The sequence below is a fragment of the Rosa chinensis genome, chromosome 5 (genome assembly GCF_002994745.2).
Source record: "Rosa chinensis cultivar Old Blush chromosome 5, RchiOBHm-V2, whole genome shotgun sequence".
NCBI classification, from domain to species: domain Eukaryota; kingdom Viridiplantae; phylum Streptophyta; class Magnoliopsida; order Rosales; family Rosaceae; genus Rosa; species Rosa chinensis.
Genome location: NC_037092.1, coordinates 86,035,604 through 86,054,006, shown reverse-complemented (window position 1 = coordinate 86,054,006; position 18,403 = coordinate 86,035,604). Strand labels below are relative to the sequence as shown.

General features: G+C 37.5%; 3 protein-coding genes across 16 annotated transcripts; 2 read left to right on the top strand and 1 right to left on the bottom strand.

The window, feature by feature from the left end:
• Positions 1-144: 144 nt before the first annotated feature.
• LOC112202328 (uncharacterized protein At4g02000-like) lies at positions 145-3,904 on the bottom strand. 6 transcript variants are annotated; one of them, XM_040519505.1, is made up of 5 exons: positions 3,579-3,904; positions 2,934-3,139; positions 2,538-2,723; positions 1,499-2,296; positions 145-1,414 (listed from the first exon to the last, which is right to left on the bottom strand). In XM_040519505.1, exons 4-5 carry the CDS (start codon positions 1,988-1,990, stop codon positions 368-370), a joined length of 1,539 nt encoding a protein of 512 aa, XP_040375439.1. In that variant the 5' UTR covers positions 1,991-2,296; positions 2,538-2,723; positions 2,934-3,139; positions 3,579-3,904; the 3' UTR covers positions 145-367. The 6 variants fall into 6 exon arrangements, with proteins under 6 accessions (XP_040375439.1, XP_040375441.1, XP_040375437.1 ...); XM_040519507.1 differs by having other exon boundaries at positions 145-1,123; XM_040519503.1 differs by having other exon boundaries at positions 145-2,296; positions 2,934-3,162.
• LOC112202329 lies at positions 3,465-10,138 on the top strand. 9 transcript variants are annotated; one of them, XM_024343314.2, is made up of 8 exons: positions 7,174-7,568; positions 7,646-7,768; positions 7,847-7,911; positions 7,990-8,073; positions 8,275-8,378; positions 8,716-8,841; positions 9,131-9,256; positions 9,931-10,138. In XM_024343314.2, the coding sequence occupies exons 4-8, from the start codon at positions 8,055-8,057 to the stop codon at positions 10,024-10,026; spliced, it is 471 nt and encodes a 156-aa protein (XP_024199082.1). In that variant the 5' UTR covers positions 7,174-7,568; positions 7,646-7,768; positions 7,847-7,911; positions 7,990-8,054; the 3' UTR covers positions 10,027-10,138. The 9 variants fall into 9 exon arrangements, 8 of the variants coding, with proteins under 8 accessions (XP_024199078.1, XP_040375456.1, XP_024199082.1 ...); XM_024343310.2 differs by adding an exon at positions 3,465-3,664 and having other exon boundaries at positions 7,398-7,568; positions 7,646-8,073; XM_024343313.2 differs by lacking the exon at positions 7,847-7,911 and having other exon boundaries at positions 7,646-7,778.
• A 293-nt stretch (positions 10,139-10,431) lies between these two features.
• LOC112167543 (60S ribosomal protein L28-1) lies at positions 10,432-12,721 on the top strand. Its single transcript, XM_024304570.2, has 3 exons — positions 10,432-11,240; positions 12,037-12,193; positions 12,279-12,721. The coding sequence occupies exons 1-3, from the start codon at positions 11,226-11,228 to the stop codon at positions 12,461-12,463; spliced, it is 357 nt and encodes a 118-aa protein (XP_024160338.2). The 5' UTR covers positions 10,432-11,225; the 3' UTR covers positions 12,464-12,721.
• The last annotated feature ends 5,682 nt before the right edge of the window (positions 12,722-18,403 follow it).

The window sequence follows — 18,403 nt, the reverse complement described above, 5'->3', positions numbered from 1 at the left end:
TAAGCATTAAATACAATAAAATGTGGGTTTAACAATAGTAAAACATGTAAGTTTGTTATCATTTAAACATATTTACATCGATTTATAATTAGGAACCGATGTCTACACGAATACTAGACATCGGCTAAAAACCGATGTCTGCATTTTCCGGATCTTTCTCATCACCCACAAAGACATCGGTTGGGTTTTTGTTTCTCATCGGTTTTTGGCCGATGTCTGGGGCCATAATTCTAGTAGTGAAATATCAACTTATAAAAGTGGACAAGATCAGGAATAGCTGATTTAAACTTCTTACCCCCAGCACCACGCACATTCCAACATAAGATTTTAAACATTGGAAGATGGCGATAAGGTAGGGAGGGATCCCTTAATTTTCAGAAACAATACCTTCCACAGGAAGGGAAGGAGTCTCTTGAACTTGTGCCAAAACACTGTTATCAGTAAAGGTCTTCTCAACAAAATTTTCAGCTGCATTAGATATTGTCTCCTCCATTGAACAATCCCCATTCGACACTTTCTCCTCCGGAGGACAATGGCCAAACACTGCTGGAACACAACAACTTTGCACATTATTCTCCTGACAAATACTAGTACTAATACCCACACCAATAGTACTAGTACCAGGATTAGTTAAAACTTTGCTCTTCCTCTGATACCACATAGTGAATTTGGGCACAGCTCCACTACCAGAGGGTCCAATCACTTCATTAGACACATCTTTCATCGGAACTCTTGCAGGAAGCTTATCTTTCGATCTTTTCATTTCTTCATTCATCACTCTCTTCCTATTGCTCTTATCAGAAGCTTTATCATCATTTTCTTTAGGCACCTTGGTTAGTTGAACTTTCTCTTGTAGATTCTTCCATAGCTTAACAATTGGTGGGTCAGAAGCAGAAGCTGGTTCATTGCTAAGAGGAGCATTCATCTCATTTCTGATATTTTCCTCCCCAGAAACCTCCTGAAGCACCGCAAATCGAGATCCAGAGCCTTGAACTTTCTTAACATCCCCATTGTTAGTGTTAGTTCTCCTTTTATTCTTGTATGTCATCAACATCCAAGGACCCATGTCTTTCTTCATGATGGGTGGAGAGGGAACCACATTCACTTGGGCAGTATCCATATCCTGTTGAGTATTATCATTGGAAACATCAGGGCCACTGCCATCACTGGATGTATGATTAGCATTCACAGAAGCATTTGAGTAAGTAACATTCTTAGTGTGAATATGGGGACATTTATCCTTAACATGACCATAGCAGCCGCATTCAAAACAGATCATAGAAATTCCCTCATAGACAACTCCATAAACCACACCCTCGACTTCTACAAATAGCCTTAAAGGTTTACTCAGGTCAATTTCAATATAGACACGGGCAAATTTGCCTCTAGCTTGGCCAAGAGTCACCTGATCAATCTTCACAACATCCCCAATTATTCTACCAATCTTAGCAATTGTGAATTCCTTAAAGTATTTCACAGGCAAACCGGAGAGTCTTACCCATAAAGCCATTCGACTTATTTTCTCCTCAGCTGGATCAAACTCAGGTCTCCATTTCTGCACAACCAATGTTTGCCCAACTAGGATCCAAGGTCCACCATAGAGAACCTGATTCATATCTTCATCAAGGTTGAATTTAACAATGAAATAGTCATTAGGAAGATCAATCAAGTGCCAACCACCCTTAAGCTGCCATTTTCTCCTTAAGCCCCTTAGCATAAAATCCAACGCATTAGTAGAATTTGGCTTCCCCATCAATTTCACAATTACAGCACTACGGCAGTCATAATCGAGTTTATTATGAACTTTCTGAGAGAAGGAGACGTTAAGACCATGCTTACCAGCAGAGTAAGAATAATCCTCATCAGTCATTTCGAAGTCTTCCACCATGGTTTGATGGAAGCGATCAACCGGATTTTTCAGTAGACTCGCATAGCTGGGCACAGGTGAAGATGGAGAGGTCTCAACCCGTCGCGAATCCAAGTCTTCCATTCTGAGAGCTGCCAATTCAGAACTCAGCTCCGTATCGTTTCGATTTCGTTTCTGTTGAAACAAGGACCCATCTTCTTCTCCACCCCTTCCCGGTGGAAGGGCGGAGAACACCGGGGACGCCACCAGACTACAAGATTGACTCGATCGATGCCGGAAACAAGAGGACAACGCCGATGAGCACCATAGTCAATTATCACAATCGGTTGCTTTCACAGAGAGAAAAAGATAAGGCGCGTGAGGCGCGTTTTTTCCTTTCGCCTAATTTTTCTCTCCATCTATTCTTGGCATATTCTGGTCTGAACAATTCTGCCAATTTTTGAAGATGACATAACTCAAGTTTATACTTGATACTAAAACCATGAATTTCACTAACAGTGGATAATCACAGACCAAATACAAATATGCATGTACTGGGTATGTGATTCTAGTTATACAATTACTAGTAGGTCAAATTCACAACTCCAAGCTAAATGATTAATAGCGTCCAAATCAATCTCGTCTACTTATTAATTACATATCAAACCAATGTGCAGTTTGAGACTATTACCTTCAATGAAAATTCTTGATAATAATGAACTCTCACTGTTCACTTCAATTCCATTCCCCATAGTCAATGACTGACTATCATGGCAACAACGAACTTGATATTGTCAAGCACAGCAGCAACAATAGCTATTCTGTTTCCTATTCACAGAGATAGCTCACTTCTAGGATTCTCACCACCTCGACCATTCTGCATTTAAGATATATTCTAGGATTAACTCAAGCCCAGAGTTCCAATTGAAGATCGAAATGACCAAAGGAAATCTAGACCTGTAATCTGAACAGTTGTACACGGCGATGGACGAATTATACCCAAAACATCAATTCCTCAAAACTCAATCAAAATCGAAAAATAGTTATACCAGACCGTAGAGCTCAACGAGAAAACTAATTTCCTTACCTTGCATGTCGTCATCGGCTCGGAGTCGCCGGAGAATGCAGAAGAACCACCGAAACCGTAGAAATTTCTCAGCTTCGAATTGGCTTCGGTGGAGCTCGTCGGTGGAAACCCAAGCCATAGGCTTCGTCGAGACGTTCCTAGAGCCGGTGATCCACCTTCGAGAAATAGCCGGACGGAGGAGATATTGTCGGTGCAAAACCAACGGCCTAGATTGCACCGAAATTAAATCCTTTGATTAAAAATGAATTTATCAATTCGCAAATTCTAAAATTCGTAACAAATAGTTTAGACGTCCGAAAACTTGCACAAAAACTATCACGAACTCATCGTGAAACTTACTTTACATTCGAGTTAACAAATTGAAGATTCACCTTAGTAAAGTTTTCTAAAAAATTCCCCGAGTGTCATTATCAGTTATCAAAAAAATAAAATTAATCTCAATTAATTTCATCTTAATTCCTTAAATTTTTTCCAGGGCTAATGTTGCTCTTTATGGTATATAAATAAAGGAAAAAAGGAAAGCAGGACTGCTCCTTCCCTGGTTTTGGCGTAGTGCAAGGTTTTTGCTGAGAGTGCAGTGTACCCAGAAAAAGAAAGGTTGAGAAGATTTCTGAAAAGTGGGTAGTGTATCAAAAGAGGTGGTACCTTTTGTCTTTCCTGGTGTTGAAGAAGCTTCGAAGAGTTCGCGACCGCTTGCGGAATTCAACAATTTCCCATAAATTAATTCAAAGGTACAGACTTTCTGAATTTGAATGTTTATGTTTTGCTTTGCTACTGGTGAAATGAATAGGTTGGGTAATTTTGGATGTATAATGATCGTAGAATATAAACCAACTTGTCGTGTTTGAAAAGGTGGTTTCCAATTCTATCCTGGTCTTGCGTTAACCGGATTCTGGGTAGAATAGGAATCTAGGCATGGTTGTGGTTTGGGTATAAGAAGTTAGACTGAGAAATTGACTGATATCCGTACCTATTGGCAGATTGATGTGATGGGTCCTAAACGGGCTGGTAAGACAAAAATGAGTGAAAGGGCTGAAGAGCCTGCTGCTGGGATTGCCAATAGAGGAGGGGATGAAGGGGTTCTGGTGCCTAGCCGATACCGGCAGGTACCATAGCCAGGGTTAGCAATGGCCGGTGGAAGTTATGTGATGGGACTCCCATTGATTAGCCTGGCGATACCATGACTGAAGTTGAGATCTAGGAGTTTAGAGTGAATTGGAGGATCCCAAGTGAGGTGTTCTGAGTCATCGCCACGTTGAGTTTCTAACTTCTCCATGAGCGCAGCAATTTCCATATCCTTCTCTTCAATAGTTTTCTGTAGCTTCTCAACTGCTTCAGCTAACACTACTAAAATAAACATCAATTGCTTCGCCTTTTTACTTCGGCATCAATTGTCGTAGCAATTGAGACCCTATTGCTACGGAAAATGTACCTTCGCGATTAAGAGTTATTATTTGCGACGGAAAATCTTTGCCATAGTAACTTTGAAATCAATTGCGACCCTTTTTCCTTTTGCGGTCGCAAAACTTATTGGGGAAATATCACCAATGGTCACTGAATTATGACTTATTCGACACTTAACTCACTGTATTTTCAACAATATCACTTAACTCACTCAGTTTTACATCTGTCTTTCACTTAACTCACTGCCGTTAATTTTACTGTTAGAAGCCGTTAAAATTGAGGGTATATTTGTCAAAACACTTAAAAAATGCATTTCTAACTTTTTCTTTTTTAAAACTGAGTGAGTTTTAACTTAAAAAATGAGTTAAGTGAAAGACAGATGTAAAACTGAGTGAGTTAAGTGATATTGTTGAAAATACAGTGAGTTAAGTGTCGAATAAGTCATAACTTAATGACCATGGTGAAGTTTTCCCAAACTTATTTATAAAAAGAAGAAAAAAAATCTTACCACGGAAAAGTGGGAAAACAACCATCAGAAAAACAAATAACATCGTGACACCTATCCTAATTTTTTTCCCTCTGTTTTTTCTTTTGTTTTTTGTGCCAAATTTCCCACTAACTGAAGCCCTAATTCTTTTTAGCAAATTACCACAAACTACAAACTCAGCCCAACTTTTTCCATGCGCAGGCTGTATTTTGAGGAAATCCATGCGGTACTGTAGCTTACCCATACGCAAAGGCCAAGCCCATGCGGGCTAACTTCCGTTTTCTTTCAAATTTTCTGTTAAATAGTATTTTACTAAAATACCCTTCGCTTAGAACTGGATATGTTTTTCATTTAGTTCAGTTTAGTAGATCTAGTTTCCTCTTCATTTGAAACGAGCTCTGATTCTCTTCATTTTTGAATTGAATCAGTTCTATCTTCATGAGCAATCAACCCATACTTTTTCCATTTATGCTTATGTCTTTGCTATACAAAATAGTATTTTTTTGAGGTTGTGAAATATACAAAGGAACAGAGAACTATTACATTTCATCTTAACTTTTCTAATAAACTACTCATTTATATAATAATATCCCAATCTAATAAACAAAGAACTGTATGTAATCCAGTCTCTGTGCTCTTATCTTCTTTGTTCCAATCGATACATCCTTTTGGTCTATTGCAGCAACCATCCTCTTTTGCCATTGCGATTAAGCTGTGTATTATGAGAAATGCAAATATATGAGTACTGACCCTCAATAGTGTACTGACCCTCAAATATTTGATTAAGAAAATATCCACAGAGCAATACTACCAGCAATAATAAGGTCAAATATCCACAGAGCCTATAGGTAGACATAATTGCAATGATCTTCTCATAAAGTAAAGCTAATAAACCTGTCTAAAAATGCAAGCTCAATTGAACCGATAATAGAATTGAGTTGAATACCTCATGCAATCAAGCGAATGCACTCATGAAGCTAAAACTATTGATCCTCATTAAAAAACATCAAATGAGGTTGCAATACACATAGGGTTACTGAACTAATAGCATACTGACCCTCAATAGCAATACATATGGTTCTCTAACTTCAGTTACACCATTCACAATCCCAAACCTCTTAAATCAACCATCACATACAGAAAGGCACATATGTCATCATTGCATATATATCAGAAACTTAAAGATGTCACTCAAAGAATGATCTTGACATGTTAATAAAGTAATCATTATGGAACATAAACTAGATACGATTTGGCACTATTATTTATCCAAACATTTAAGACCTATCTAAGTAACACCATAATGACTCATAACAACATTCTCCAACAGAGCATGTCAATTATGAAGATCACAAAAAAATAGAATGAATTAGCCTCCCTATTCTACAAAGCTCCAGCAAATATATGATTACTGATCCTCAGTAATTTACTGACCCTCAGTAGTGTACTGACCCTCAAAAGTTTACTGAACAGCAACATCATCATGCCAATTCAAAACACTCAATTACAAAAACCAGAACCAATAGCTATTCTTCTAACACAAGTTTGAGGACAATAAACATAGTGTTAGTGAAATCATGAAGCTAAGACTACTGACCCTCAGAAACTAAAGCTCATACAATTCATTTTGTACTATTGAGTCACAAAACTCATCATCTTCCATCAAAACAAGCAAATCTCAGAAACAAAAGCTACTGAGCCTCAGAAACTAAAGTTAATGATCCTTAGAGGGTCCATATAATCATAGATTGCACATATTGCAGTATTTTAATGCTACTGACTCTCAATAATCATAGATTGCACATGTTGCAAGCATTTTAATGGTACTGACTAGCTCTCAATAAGCTCATACAATTCATCATCAGTCACATAAAATCAAATTTCTTTGCTTAGAAACTCATCTTAATTGATATTGATCTCACTCTTCAGTGGATTTGTAGGCTGAGAACAAACCTTAGTTTCGCCGAGTTCCTTGCCAGTAGATTTGCAGGCTAAGACCAAAAAATAGCTTCTTCGTCTAGCTTCGTCTCCTCAGTTCTCCGATCACTTCGCCGCCTCGCTTCCAGGCCTAGCTTCACCGCGTTGCTTCTCCGATCTCTTCGTTGCCTAACTTCACCATCTCGCTTCGCCTCCTCGCTTCTCGGCCTACCTTCACCGCGTTGCTTCTCTGATCGTTTCATTGCCTAGCTTCACCATCTCGATTCTCCGATCGCTTCGTTACCTAGCTTCACCATCTCGATTCTCCGATCACTTCGCCGCCTTGCTTCTCCTGCTAGCTTCACCGTGTCGCTGCTTCGGTCGCTTCATCGGAGCCCTAGATCTATAGATCTAGAAAGGATTTTGATTTTGGGACTGTTTTGATTTTGGGAGAAATGGCTAATACATGTGTTAATGGCACGTTGCGTAATTTGTTTAAACTTCGAGTGCTATTGCTCTCATCAGGTTTAGATGGGCTAACAGCCCGTTAATATGTTTGGCCGCACGGGCTTCCGGAGTATAGAGCCTGCTCTTGATAAATATATGTGATTATTTGTAGTTATTGGTAAAAAGCTCAATTTTTTTTCCCTCTACAGCCTCAATTCTCTCTCTCTCTCTCTCTCGCCCAAGCTCTGAGTCATATATGCTGTCTCGACTACCGCAGACGTCGACAGAGACCCAGATACAGCCAAGCACGCCTAGAAGGGTCAAATTTCCGCAACCGGAGTTTTCTCGGAGCTTCAAATCGTCGCCGGCTGCTTCTACAGGTGAATTGGTTTCTGGGTGTTTGTTATTGAGCTTTCGTTTTAGAGGGTTTTAGTGTTTGAGTGTGGTTTTGGTATAGCACACCATGGTGGCCGTGGGAGTCGTAAGCGGAGCAAAAAGAGGCTCTCCGGTGCGGACTTTCTTGATCTCGAAGCGGTGGTCAATTCGGATGAGGAGGAGGAGGAGGATGAGGGCGAGGACGGTACACTTTGGCTAGTGCTTCTACTAATCTCGTTTGATTTGGAATTGTGTATTTGTTGATTTTTGTTCTTGGATTTAGGGCATCATCTTCTTCTAACAACCGACCTCCTGTTCAGCAGAAGTCCAACCCCCTCAATTTCTAGGGTTTGGCGCATTTAGGAATCTGATGAAATTCTCTTCGTTTCTGAATTGTTTTTAGATTGAAAAATTTGATCTTTTCAGGTTCTATGGTGGCTACGTTCATCTGCCCTTTGGATGTCATCAAGACCAGGTTCTAGGTCCACGGCATGCTAACTGGTCAAAGAGGTAATTCTGGGTTCAATAAGTTATTGGAGCAAGTTTCGATTTTTAACAGTCCTAGATTTAGTACCTAATGTATTGGAATTATGTGTTTCAATTTGTGTTTGTGATTTTTGAATTTGTATGAAGTACATAATAGTGGTTTATTTATGAGATCTAGAGACTATGTAGTAGTTGGTTCAAACATTCTATATTGTCATAATGTAGAGGATGGTGGCAAACTCTCAATTGGTGAAAATATGATAGCTGCTGCTGGGGCTGCAACAGCTATTTCAACAAATCCATTGTGGGTTGTTAAGACAAGACTGCAAGTAAGTTTGATGTTCTTATGATTGTAATTCATTTGAAATGAAATAGTCAGAATATGTGTGTGTGGATATAAAATCTGTAAGTAATGATCTTAGTTTATAATACATTCAAAACTGATTACTAGAACATATATAATCAGGACATCTCTTATTCCCTTTCATCTCTGCTAGGCTGCATGCTCATTCTATGGTTAATTGTTGAATAACTTAATGGAGTTGTCTGTGTCCACACACATGTCATGCCCTTGCAAGCATGTGTGTGTTTTTCTGTATTCAGGGCTTTGTAGCTCTGGTTAAGACGTTAAGTATAGTTACTGGAGTTTGTTTTTGTCAGCAATAGAAAATGCTTCGTTGTGTTGCAGTCTCACTGAAGAACCTAAACCAGGCCTTTAACTGGAAATGGGTGGGATTTCAGAGGTCAAAGTTAATCCAATATCAGTCTAAGATGGATGCACTGGCCAAGCAGGTATAGATGTTGTACCATAAAAACATGGTTCCTGAGATTTGGACATGATGACATATGAATTAAATATGATCCAACGTACTTAAAGATTTCTGTTTTGAAGTGACATTTTTTTTTTTGTTATTTTGTTTCATTATGAGCCGAACTTTGCTAGCCTCTATATATTATAGGTATTTTCTGTTTTCATTTTTGAAATTAAACGAAATAGTTTGTCACAAAATCTATTACTACAAACTCTCTCAATATCAACCTACTAACTTACTGCCTCGTTTGGTGGGACAATTTTGAGCAGACTCCGGTGGATCAAATTACACAACAGTTGAAATCTGGAATATCAGAGTTTGGAAACAATGAGAACGTGTCATCAGCACCTCAGGATCCAGACCACATATCCTCTGCATATCAAGTTGACAAGGAGGTACAATTTTCTTCAATTTCATATTTCCATGGTTCGTTGATTACTTGTGCATTTTCTGGCTATATGTTGTGATGTTTTGATGTTTTAACTATTAACTCTTAAGCACTGACTATAAACTACATTGAGTTTTTTGGCTGGGTGAGTTGATATAGGAGAAGACGTCTTTGGCATACTTTAAATTGAAGGTGCCTATATTGTTGTTTAGTTTATACATGCTATATTAGTCTTGGCTTTGTTGATGTTATATCTTCTTTTATATGAAGTCTACTGGAACTTTGAAGTACATTTGATTCGTTGTGCTTCATCCTTGTCATTGTTCTGCTTGGTTATTTTGATATTATCTCATTAGTGCTAACTTATAAGTCATTGTTCATTTTGATTCTGAAAGGTTACACTCTTGCAAAAGCTTTATTGGTTGTTCACTCATTTAATCAAACTTATGCATTGTATTTATTGATGAAGAATAATAACAGTAATGGTGTTAGTGGCATGATTTTACCCCTCACCCTTAGATTGTTAACCTGACTAAAGCCATTGATGCCAATTAGTTCAGCCAGCAGAATAAATAGGATTACACATCGTCATTTTGTACTTTTTGGTCAATGAAATGGAATATGAATTTCTGTCATTTACATGAATTTCAAATTGAGTTCTTTAGCTGTTTTTTGGTGCAGGGGCGGGACATGTATGTTATGGTGAGCTGCTTGATGGGAATTCTGGAAGTTTACTTAGTAATGAGTATGTGGTTTTGTCAAGTGAATTTAATTTAACACTTTCCAAAACCTGAAGAATTTTTACTTAATGCCCTTGATTTTGATAATGTTGATAGTTTGGCCATTTCTTCGACATCTAATGAAGGTGCTGTAGTGTTGGCATGGGTTGCTTTGGCTGATCTTTGTTTTTAAACAACCTTTGGCTAGTCTTTGCAATATTTTTTTTTAATTTTTGATATTTGTTGTAGATGATACTGGCTTTGGTGTGCAACTCACACCGTTTTTTTTTTAATAAATGAAATATTCTTTTGCGACGGCAAAGTTTCTGTCGCAACCAATTCACCTTTTTTTTTTTTTTTTTTAAATGAAGTATCTTTTTGCGACATCAAAGTACCCGTCACAAATAGTTTAGCCATTACGACGGCAACAGTTTTCCGTCGCGAATACTTTTTGCAATGGAAATTTACCGTCGCAAATGGATCTTGTGACGCCATCTATTGCAACGCTAACATTTCTGTCTCAAATGCTCAATCTGTCGTCGCGAAAAGTATTTGCTACGGCAAAATACTATTTGCGGTCGCAAACTGCCGTCGCAATTGAAGTTTTTTTTAGTAGTGTAATTGGGCTATTTGGATGGCCTGTTCTTCCACGGTGGTGACCCCTACTACCATGACTTGCATAGCGAAAGAGGCATCTTCCAAAATCTCTTCCTTTTGGTTATTAGGATATGATTTGGGGCATAGGGTGTGTATGCAGATCAACACTGGCAATGGGCGAGGGAGAATGTTTTGTTGAGTTGCTTAAGCATGTTGAACACCCTTGCTTCGTGATGTTGGCCCCCACTGTTGTGAAAGTGGTGATCATCTTCCACGACTTGGATGGATGAATTGTGAATCTCACAAGTTGAGACGACCTTTTCCGAACGATACAATTGTTAAGGTTTCTACTCATTTTTGGAGTAGGTACCTTATTGGTCTTGTTTGTTGATTTGAGTTGAATCATCTTTGAAGTCATTTGTTGAGGATGGCGACTTGAGATTGTCAGAGAAAGAGATGAGAGGCAGAGATGGTCCTACTGGGCGTGCCAATTTGTAAACACGAAAATCCTGCAACGAATGAAAGAATGACACGTCACTACTAAAAACAATTGCTTTTGCGGCAGCAAATTAGGCTTTTGCGGCGGACAATTAAGCCTTTTGCGACGGAAATGTTGGCATTGCAATAGGTGGCGTCACAAAATCCATTTTCGACGGTAAAATGCCGTCGCATAAGGTAATTGCAACAGTATTCTCTTACCGTCGCATCAGTTATTGTTTTGCGACAGCAATTTGCTACGCAAGCTTCCATTGCAAAATTTCCATCAGGGTAGCCCATGTAGAGGTATTTGCTACGGCTATGATGTCGTCGCAATGTATGTATTTTCAAAATAACCGCCAAATCTTCCAGCTAAAATTGTGCTACGGTTAGTTTGCCATTACAAATATATTTATAAATTTTTATTAAAATATTTTGATAAATAGATAAACCTATATAATTTTATACCAATTGTGATGCTAAAATGGTTGTCCAAAACGCTAATTTTGTTTTATTATTATTATCATTATTATTTTTTACCCATTTCCACAAAATTAAACAAATAATTAATAATAATAGTTAAGTAATTAATATCTGCATCCATTAAATCAAATAGGAAATTAACATTAACTCATAAAAAATATAGTTAAAAATATAGAAAATTACATAGTAGCACATGACCAAAGATGTAAACACAAAAAACCCACTTTCAAAAAGATTTATACAAATAAGGACATGAGTCCAGGCCCAAAAGCCAAATGATGCAAGCCCTAATCTCAATTTTAATAGAAAATGACCAAAATGCACCAATTTCATCATAATTTACGAACATTGCCATTGACCCAATATCCAATACCCTAAATTTCTCATCTGTGGCCAGAGCAAAATCCTAACAGGCTCTCTCTCTCTCTCTCTGTACTCTCAGTTCTTCTTCTCCGCTGTAAACTCATCATTGATTTTATTTTTATCTCCGATCTGGGGTGATCTGGTGCAGGGTAAGAGGAATGGCGATGGTTCCAGGCAACTGATGTGGGAGATAGTGAAGAAGAACAACTCTTTTCTGGTGAAGGAGTTCGGCAGAAGCCACGCCGGCGTTAGGTTCAGCAAGGAGCCCAGCAACCTCTTGAATCTCCACTCCTACAAGCAATCTGGTAATTCCCCCATTTTCAATTTCATTTTCGATTTGTTTCGCTTTGAAATTTTGGTTTCTAATTGAGGAATTGGTTCATCGATTAGGGTTGGCAAACAAAAAAACTGTGATAATTCAGTCCAGTAAGGACCAATCTGTGTTGCTGGCGACGACTACGACCAGGAAGCATCTGATAGTGAATTGCATGATTGCATATGATAGTTTCCAACTTTACAAAGTGAATTGTAACCAGAGAATGCAGGGCATAGGAAATAGAGTACGTAAGACTTGAATGATTTCAAGTTGTATGCTTGGTAACGTTGCAAGTATTGAGATTAAACTTATAGGATAAGAGGAAGCATTGCCTCTCATTTTATGTCTTGTGATATGTACTTATTCAATGACTAGTTATTTAATGTGAAAGGAAAGGTCACCGGGTTTTGATAGGTATGTGAAATGTGAAAGGAAAATTCAAAGTCGTTCTGTTTATAGTGGTTCTGGATTACCTGGTATTGAACTGTTATATGGTTATTTAAATTTCTTATGCAAATTGTGATGTTTTTTTGATGTGATATTAGTAGTAAAGTTATGTTTGGACGTTGAAAACTTTGAAGAGCTTGCTTCTGGACTATATGCAGATATATCTTCTTTTTCTTAGAAGTTGAATTTTTTTTCTTTTTACTGCAGTTGGGAATCTCCTCCAAACTATTGCTTCTCAACCACTCTTTTTCTTTCATTCTTTTGTCGTGAATATGCATTTTTTGCTTGATATCTGAAACCTACCTTCCAAATCAAAAGAGAAAATTATTAAGCTTTTGCAACTGAGCATGGGAGCATCTTGTTGTCTCCTGCATACTCTCTGGGATTGGTTGTAGCCAATATTATTTTGTTATATAGCTCTCCTCGTTGTCTTACTTTGTGTGGGGCTTGAATTTCTATCGTTTAGGTGGTATTTTTTTCTGTCATATATGGATTGTTGTTTTCCGGCCTTATTATTTTGTTTTTGTTTTTTTTTTTGGATTGATTGTAGCCAATATTATTTTGTAAGTTGATGTTTTAGTTGTGGTGAAATGATGAATCTTGTATTCAAATTTTAGTAACCCGAGATTCAACTAGAGGCTTCAATTTCATTCATGGATTGACAGTTCGAATCGCTTCTGCTACTGCTACTGCTACTGATCCTGCTACTACTACTTCTCCTGCTCCTGCTACTGCTACTTCTCCTGCGACTACTCCTGCTACTACTATTGCTCCTAATACTGCTACTATGACTACTACTATGACGAGTGCAGTAGCAGAACAAGAGTACAAGTGCAGTAGCAGAACTAGACGAGTATGAGTGCAGCGAGTGCAGTAGCAGGATTAAGCGATGACGAGTGCAGTAGCAGAGCTAGACGAGTATGAGTGCAGCGAGTGCAGTAGCAGGATTAAGCGATGACGAGTGCAGTAGCAGGATTAAGCGATGACGAGTGTAGTAGCAGGACAAGAGTACAAGTGCAGTAGCAGAACTGGATGAGTATGAGTGCAGCGAGTGCAGTAGTGAGATTGGACGGGTGCAGTAGCAGGATTAGGTGATGACGAGTGCAGTAGCAGAACAGGAGTACAAGAGCAGTAGCAAAACACGAGTATAAGTGCAGTAGCAGAACTGGACGAGTATGAGTGCAGTAGCAAATTGGACGGGTGCAGTAGCAGGATTAGGCGATGACGAGTGCAGTAGCAGGATTAGGCGATAATGAGTGCAGTAGCAGAACATGAGTAGCAAAACTGGACACGAGTACAAGTGCAGTAGCAGAACTTGATGAGTATGAGTGCAGCGAGTGCAGTAGCAGGATTGGACAAGTGCAATAGTAGGATTAGGCGATGAGATGAGAGTTGTAGGAGAGTGAGGTCTGAGATTCTTTCTCTTAGCAAAGTGTAGAAGATTTTATTTATTTATTTATTTTTTTGCTTTTGAGAAGTAACATAAATAGATTATTCTTAGAAGAAGAAAAAAAAGTAATATAATCAGATTATTCTAAAAAAAAAAAGTAACATAAAGGGATTATTCTCAGAAAAAGAAAAAAAAGTAATATAAAGGGATTAGAAGTCAAAATGAGTAGTTAAGGGGGAAAAAAGTATCATAAACATATTATTCTCGGGGGGGAGTAACATAAAGGGATTATTCTCGGAAAAAAAAAAGTAATATAAAGGGATTAAAAGTCAAAATGAGTAGTTAAAGGTAAAAAAATAAATTAACTCATGACATGTGGCAAGTGGAGAGCAAATTGTCCTTATTTGTAAGATTTAATCTTTATAAAGGGATTACAAGTCAAAATCAATAGTTAAGGGTAAAAAAGTAAATTAACTCATGACATGTGGCAAGTGGAGAGCATATGGTCCTTAAGTGTAAACTTTTGTCCTTAAATATTCAAAACCAAATGTTGTGGAGTTTTTTGTGTTTTGAAATCTTATCAAGGGGGTATATGTAGTTTACTATTAAAAATATCCATTGAGTCATCGTACCATATTCAAATACAAATAGTCAAACACTAATATGAAAATAAATGTGTTGTCATTTACAAGTATTGAAAATTATAACCGCACTCACAAGTGCACCATTTTACTTGTGAGTTTTCATTTGCTTTGCCCTTTTTGCCATGTAATATAAACATAGAAAAATCAATGTTAGCTTAATGTCCAGTAAGCAAGATAAATAACAAAATGCACATATTCTTTCGTGAAGGTGTCCATACAAACAAAATAAAAAACATTAAGGCATTGAAATCAAAACATAAAATCAGAGGAACATTTAAAATTCTGGAACTTTGTCTATTACAGACCAAACTGGGAAAATTCACAAAACATTCACTTTATGTCGAAATGTAATGAAACTTTCCAGATCCTTTGCTAACTAACAGAAGTAAAACATATCAAAAATTCAGGTCATTTGGAGGTCAATAAGTCAGGAAAAAGAAATACCAAAGAAGGCTGTACTGCAGGACAGTTTCTGCAGATTTCCAGCAAATTCACTCATCTTACTTGCTACTTGGTTCAAATTCATATAACCAGTGTATCCAGAGTTAATGATACCAGATAAATATGACATCTTATACATGTTCAAGATAAATATGACACAATCAATCAAAGAAGTCAACTTGGCGTTTACCTATTTCAGCTAGAGGCAGAGGTGAATTCTTATATCAGCACCTGTTTTGTGTACATATACACAAAGAAAACATGGAATGAACTTCAGTTATAAGAAGCCAATATGAAAAATTCAGAGAGACATACAGAAGCATGCTCCAGAACCTACAGCAATAACAAAGCGCACATCCACAATGGAACAAAAACTACTTGTGATAGCTGTTAACTTTGAAACTCAGAAAAATAGAAGTACCTTAGAACTACTTGTGATGCTACGAGTGTGATTCATGCAAGGCAGCTGTGCTTGGAATTATCAAAAGGGACCGACACAAGCTCTCTGTCCTCAACATTCTGATGCTTGTTGTCCTGCAAATGAGCTACACCAACTAATGCATCTTGTGCATCAAATATAACACTAGACATCTAGCTTAACAGTAGTTCTGATCACCTAATCTGATCCTGACTTGTGCAAACCAGCAATACTAGTCAACAGGGTTCAATCAATCAAGGCCAAGTCATAACAAATCTCACTTCACAAGCAACATGGCAAGCAGGCTAGGACATCACCAATACACTACTAGAACCCAGGTTCAGATTCCACCAATAAATCCATTTGTCCCTCACCTTCCGTCCTACATGCTACACTAACTTATCTTAATGATGTAAATGGAAAAACGAGGCTCAAATCAGAGATATCACTGGTTCAACATTACTATCTGTGGCGGCACTCTGCTCAGATATATCAAACTAATACTACCTTTTACGAATGAAAGACCTTAACAAAAATAGTTGCTAGGTTCAAAATCTAAGCCTGAATGAAACTACTAAGGTAGTTGCAGACACCAAAATGGGAATCATGTAGCAAGTATCACTAAACTATACTACTCTTTTGATCATACAGAAAACTACTACTGCATAAAACACATAATCACATATGTAATCGACACATAAACTAAGTAAAACATGGAACTGCATAGACACGATGAACTCATAATGATTCCCATTACTTCAAATACAATTAAACTACAAATCCATCACCAATCTGATCAAAATTCTCTGCTATGAGACTATCACAAAGTTCCCAAATTGATTAAACATAAAAGATTACCAAGTCTATCTCTCTCGAATTAAAATCTTTTAAAACAGCAAAAGCCCAATCCCAAAGCAAACGCAGCAGCAGCAGTGCTTGGAATCATCAAAAGAGACCGACACAAGCTCTCTGTCCTCAACTCCCAATTTGTAAGGAGTAAGGAATTGAAAATATATAGCAATTCTAACTCAACAACGTACAGCAATTCCGACATCCAAATCAATAAACTCAGTCATGAAATTGATCACACTTCTTAGCAGATCTAGTTACCAAGACACCAAATCCTTAATCAATCCGTAAAATATCACAACCCATAAACAAATTACACTAGAAATTACCGAGGACGCAGAGAATCTCGGCAGTGCTTCCTCCGTCGCCGGAAACGTGAAGCAAGTAGGGGAGCGAGTGGTGAAATTATTGAGCTCCTCAACGACGCCGTTGCAGGAGGTCCCGCTGGAGAAGAAGAGGAGGAAGGCTGGGCGGCGGGGATAGGGCTGCGAGTGGAGAAGGAGTAGTGGCAATGGTTAGGGTTTTGGCCTTTTGGGAGCAGAGGGGATTTTGAGAGAGAGGGAAAGAGTGAGCAAAATTTGACCGGCCTTCAATCTCTTTCTTTTTCATTCGAGAGGGAAGTTTAATATTTGGCCAAAAATTTTGGCGCTTTTAGCACAATCACAGCATAGAAGGAGAGCAAGCCTTCAATTGAAAATAATATTGCAAGTTTTTGGTCCAGCGTCAAGACTACCGTTGACCAATATGGTCCGATTCAAAAATACGGTAAAATTGATTAAATTTTTTACCACATTCATAATTTATTATAATAATCTCATCCAACGGTTGATTTTCTTATTTTCTTTGAATGGATAGAGATTACCCTTTGGAGTGTTTGATATATAAATATAGATTCATAAAAGTAACTAAGTTTAACCTAGTTAATCGAATTCGAAACTAGAATCAAATTGGCTGGATTTAATACAACCACCATAAACATTACAATCTCTCTATCGAGCGGTTAGTTTGTCCAATTCAAATTCATTTTCTACTTCATGGTTACTTTAGAATGAACCTCAACAATTTAAATATAATGTATAAGTCATGCAATTTTAGGTGGCAAATTAGTATAGGCTAATGTCTTTATAATTAAAATTGAAATTTTTATCTTATGTCCACGCACATCCGTCGATTGAATATTTACAAACGTGATGTGAAAAAATAAGCATGTTTTAGGGTCGTTATGTCATCGGTCAATCAAGAAGACATATAAGTGACTATAGTTGACCAATTCGATCGGATTCAAAAATATGGTGAAATTGGCTCAATTTTTTACCACACTCATAATTTGTTGTATTGATCTCATCCAACGGTCGGTTTTCCCATTTTCTTTGAATTGGTAGAGGTTGTCATTTGGAGTGTATAATATATAAATATAGGTTTATAAAAGTAACTAAGTTTGACCTAGTTGATCGAGTTAGAAACGAGAACCAAATTGGCTGGATTTTTTACAACCACCATAAAACATTACAATCTCTCTATCGAGCGGTTGGTTTCTGCAAATTCATTTTCCACTTCATAGTTCCTTTAGAATGAGCCTCAACAATTTAAATACAATGTTTAGGTCATATAACTTTAGAAGGCAAATTAGTATAGGCCAATGTCTTTGTAATTAAAATTGAAATTTTTTTCTTATGTCCACGCACATCTATTGATAGAATATTTACAAATGTGATGTGAAAAAATAAGCATGTTTAGCGGTCGTTACGCCATCGGTCAACTAAGAAGACATACAAGTGACTACAGTTGACCAATTCGATTGGATTCTAAAATATGGTGAAATTGGCTCAATTTTTTACCACACTCATAATTTGTTGTATTGATCTCATCCAACGGTCGGTTTTCCCATTTTCTTTGAATTGGTAGAGGTTGTCATTTGGAGTGTATAATATATAAATATAGGTTTATAAAAGTAACTAAGTTTGACCTAGTTGATCGAGTTAGAAACGAGAACCAAATTGGCTGGATTTT

Excerpts from the sequence above, each read along its gene's own strand:
- LOC112202328 (XM_040519503.1), bottom strand. The coding sequence starts at position 1,990 with ATGGAAGACTTGGATTCGCGACGGGTTGAGACCTCTCCATCTTCACCT.
- LOC112202329 (XM_040519522.1), top strand. Across the intron at positions 8,379-8,715 it reads TTGTTAAGACAAGACTGCAA|AAAATGCTTCGTTGTGTTGC; the intron begins GTAAGTTTGATG and ends TGTCAGCAATAG. Across the intron at positions 9,257-9,930 it reads CATATCAAGTTGACAAGGAG|GGGCGGGACATGTATGTTAT; the intron begins GTACAATTTTCT and ends TTTTTGGTGCAG.
- LOC112167543 (XM_024304570.2), top strand. Across the intron at positions 12,194-12,278 it reads CCACTCCTACAAGCAATCTG|GGTTGGCAAACAAAAAAACT; the intron begins GTAATTCCCCCA and ends TTCATCGATTAG.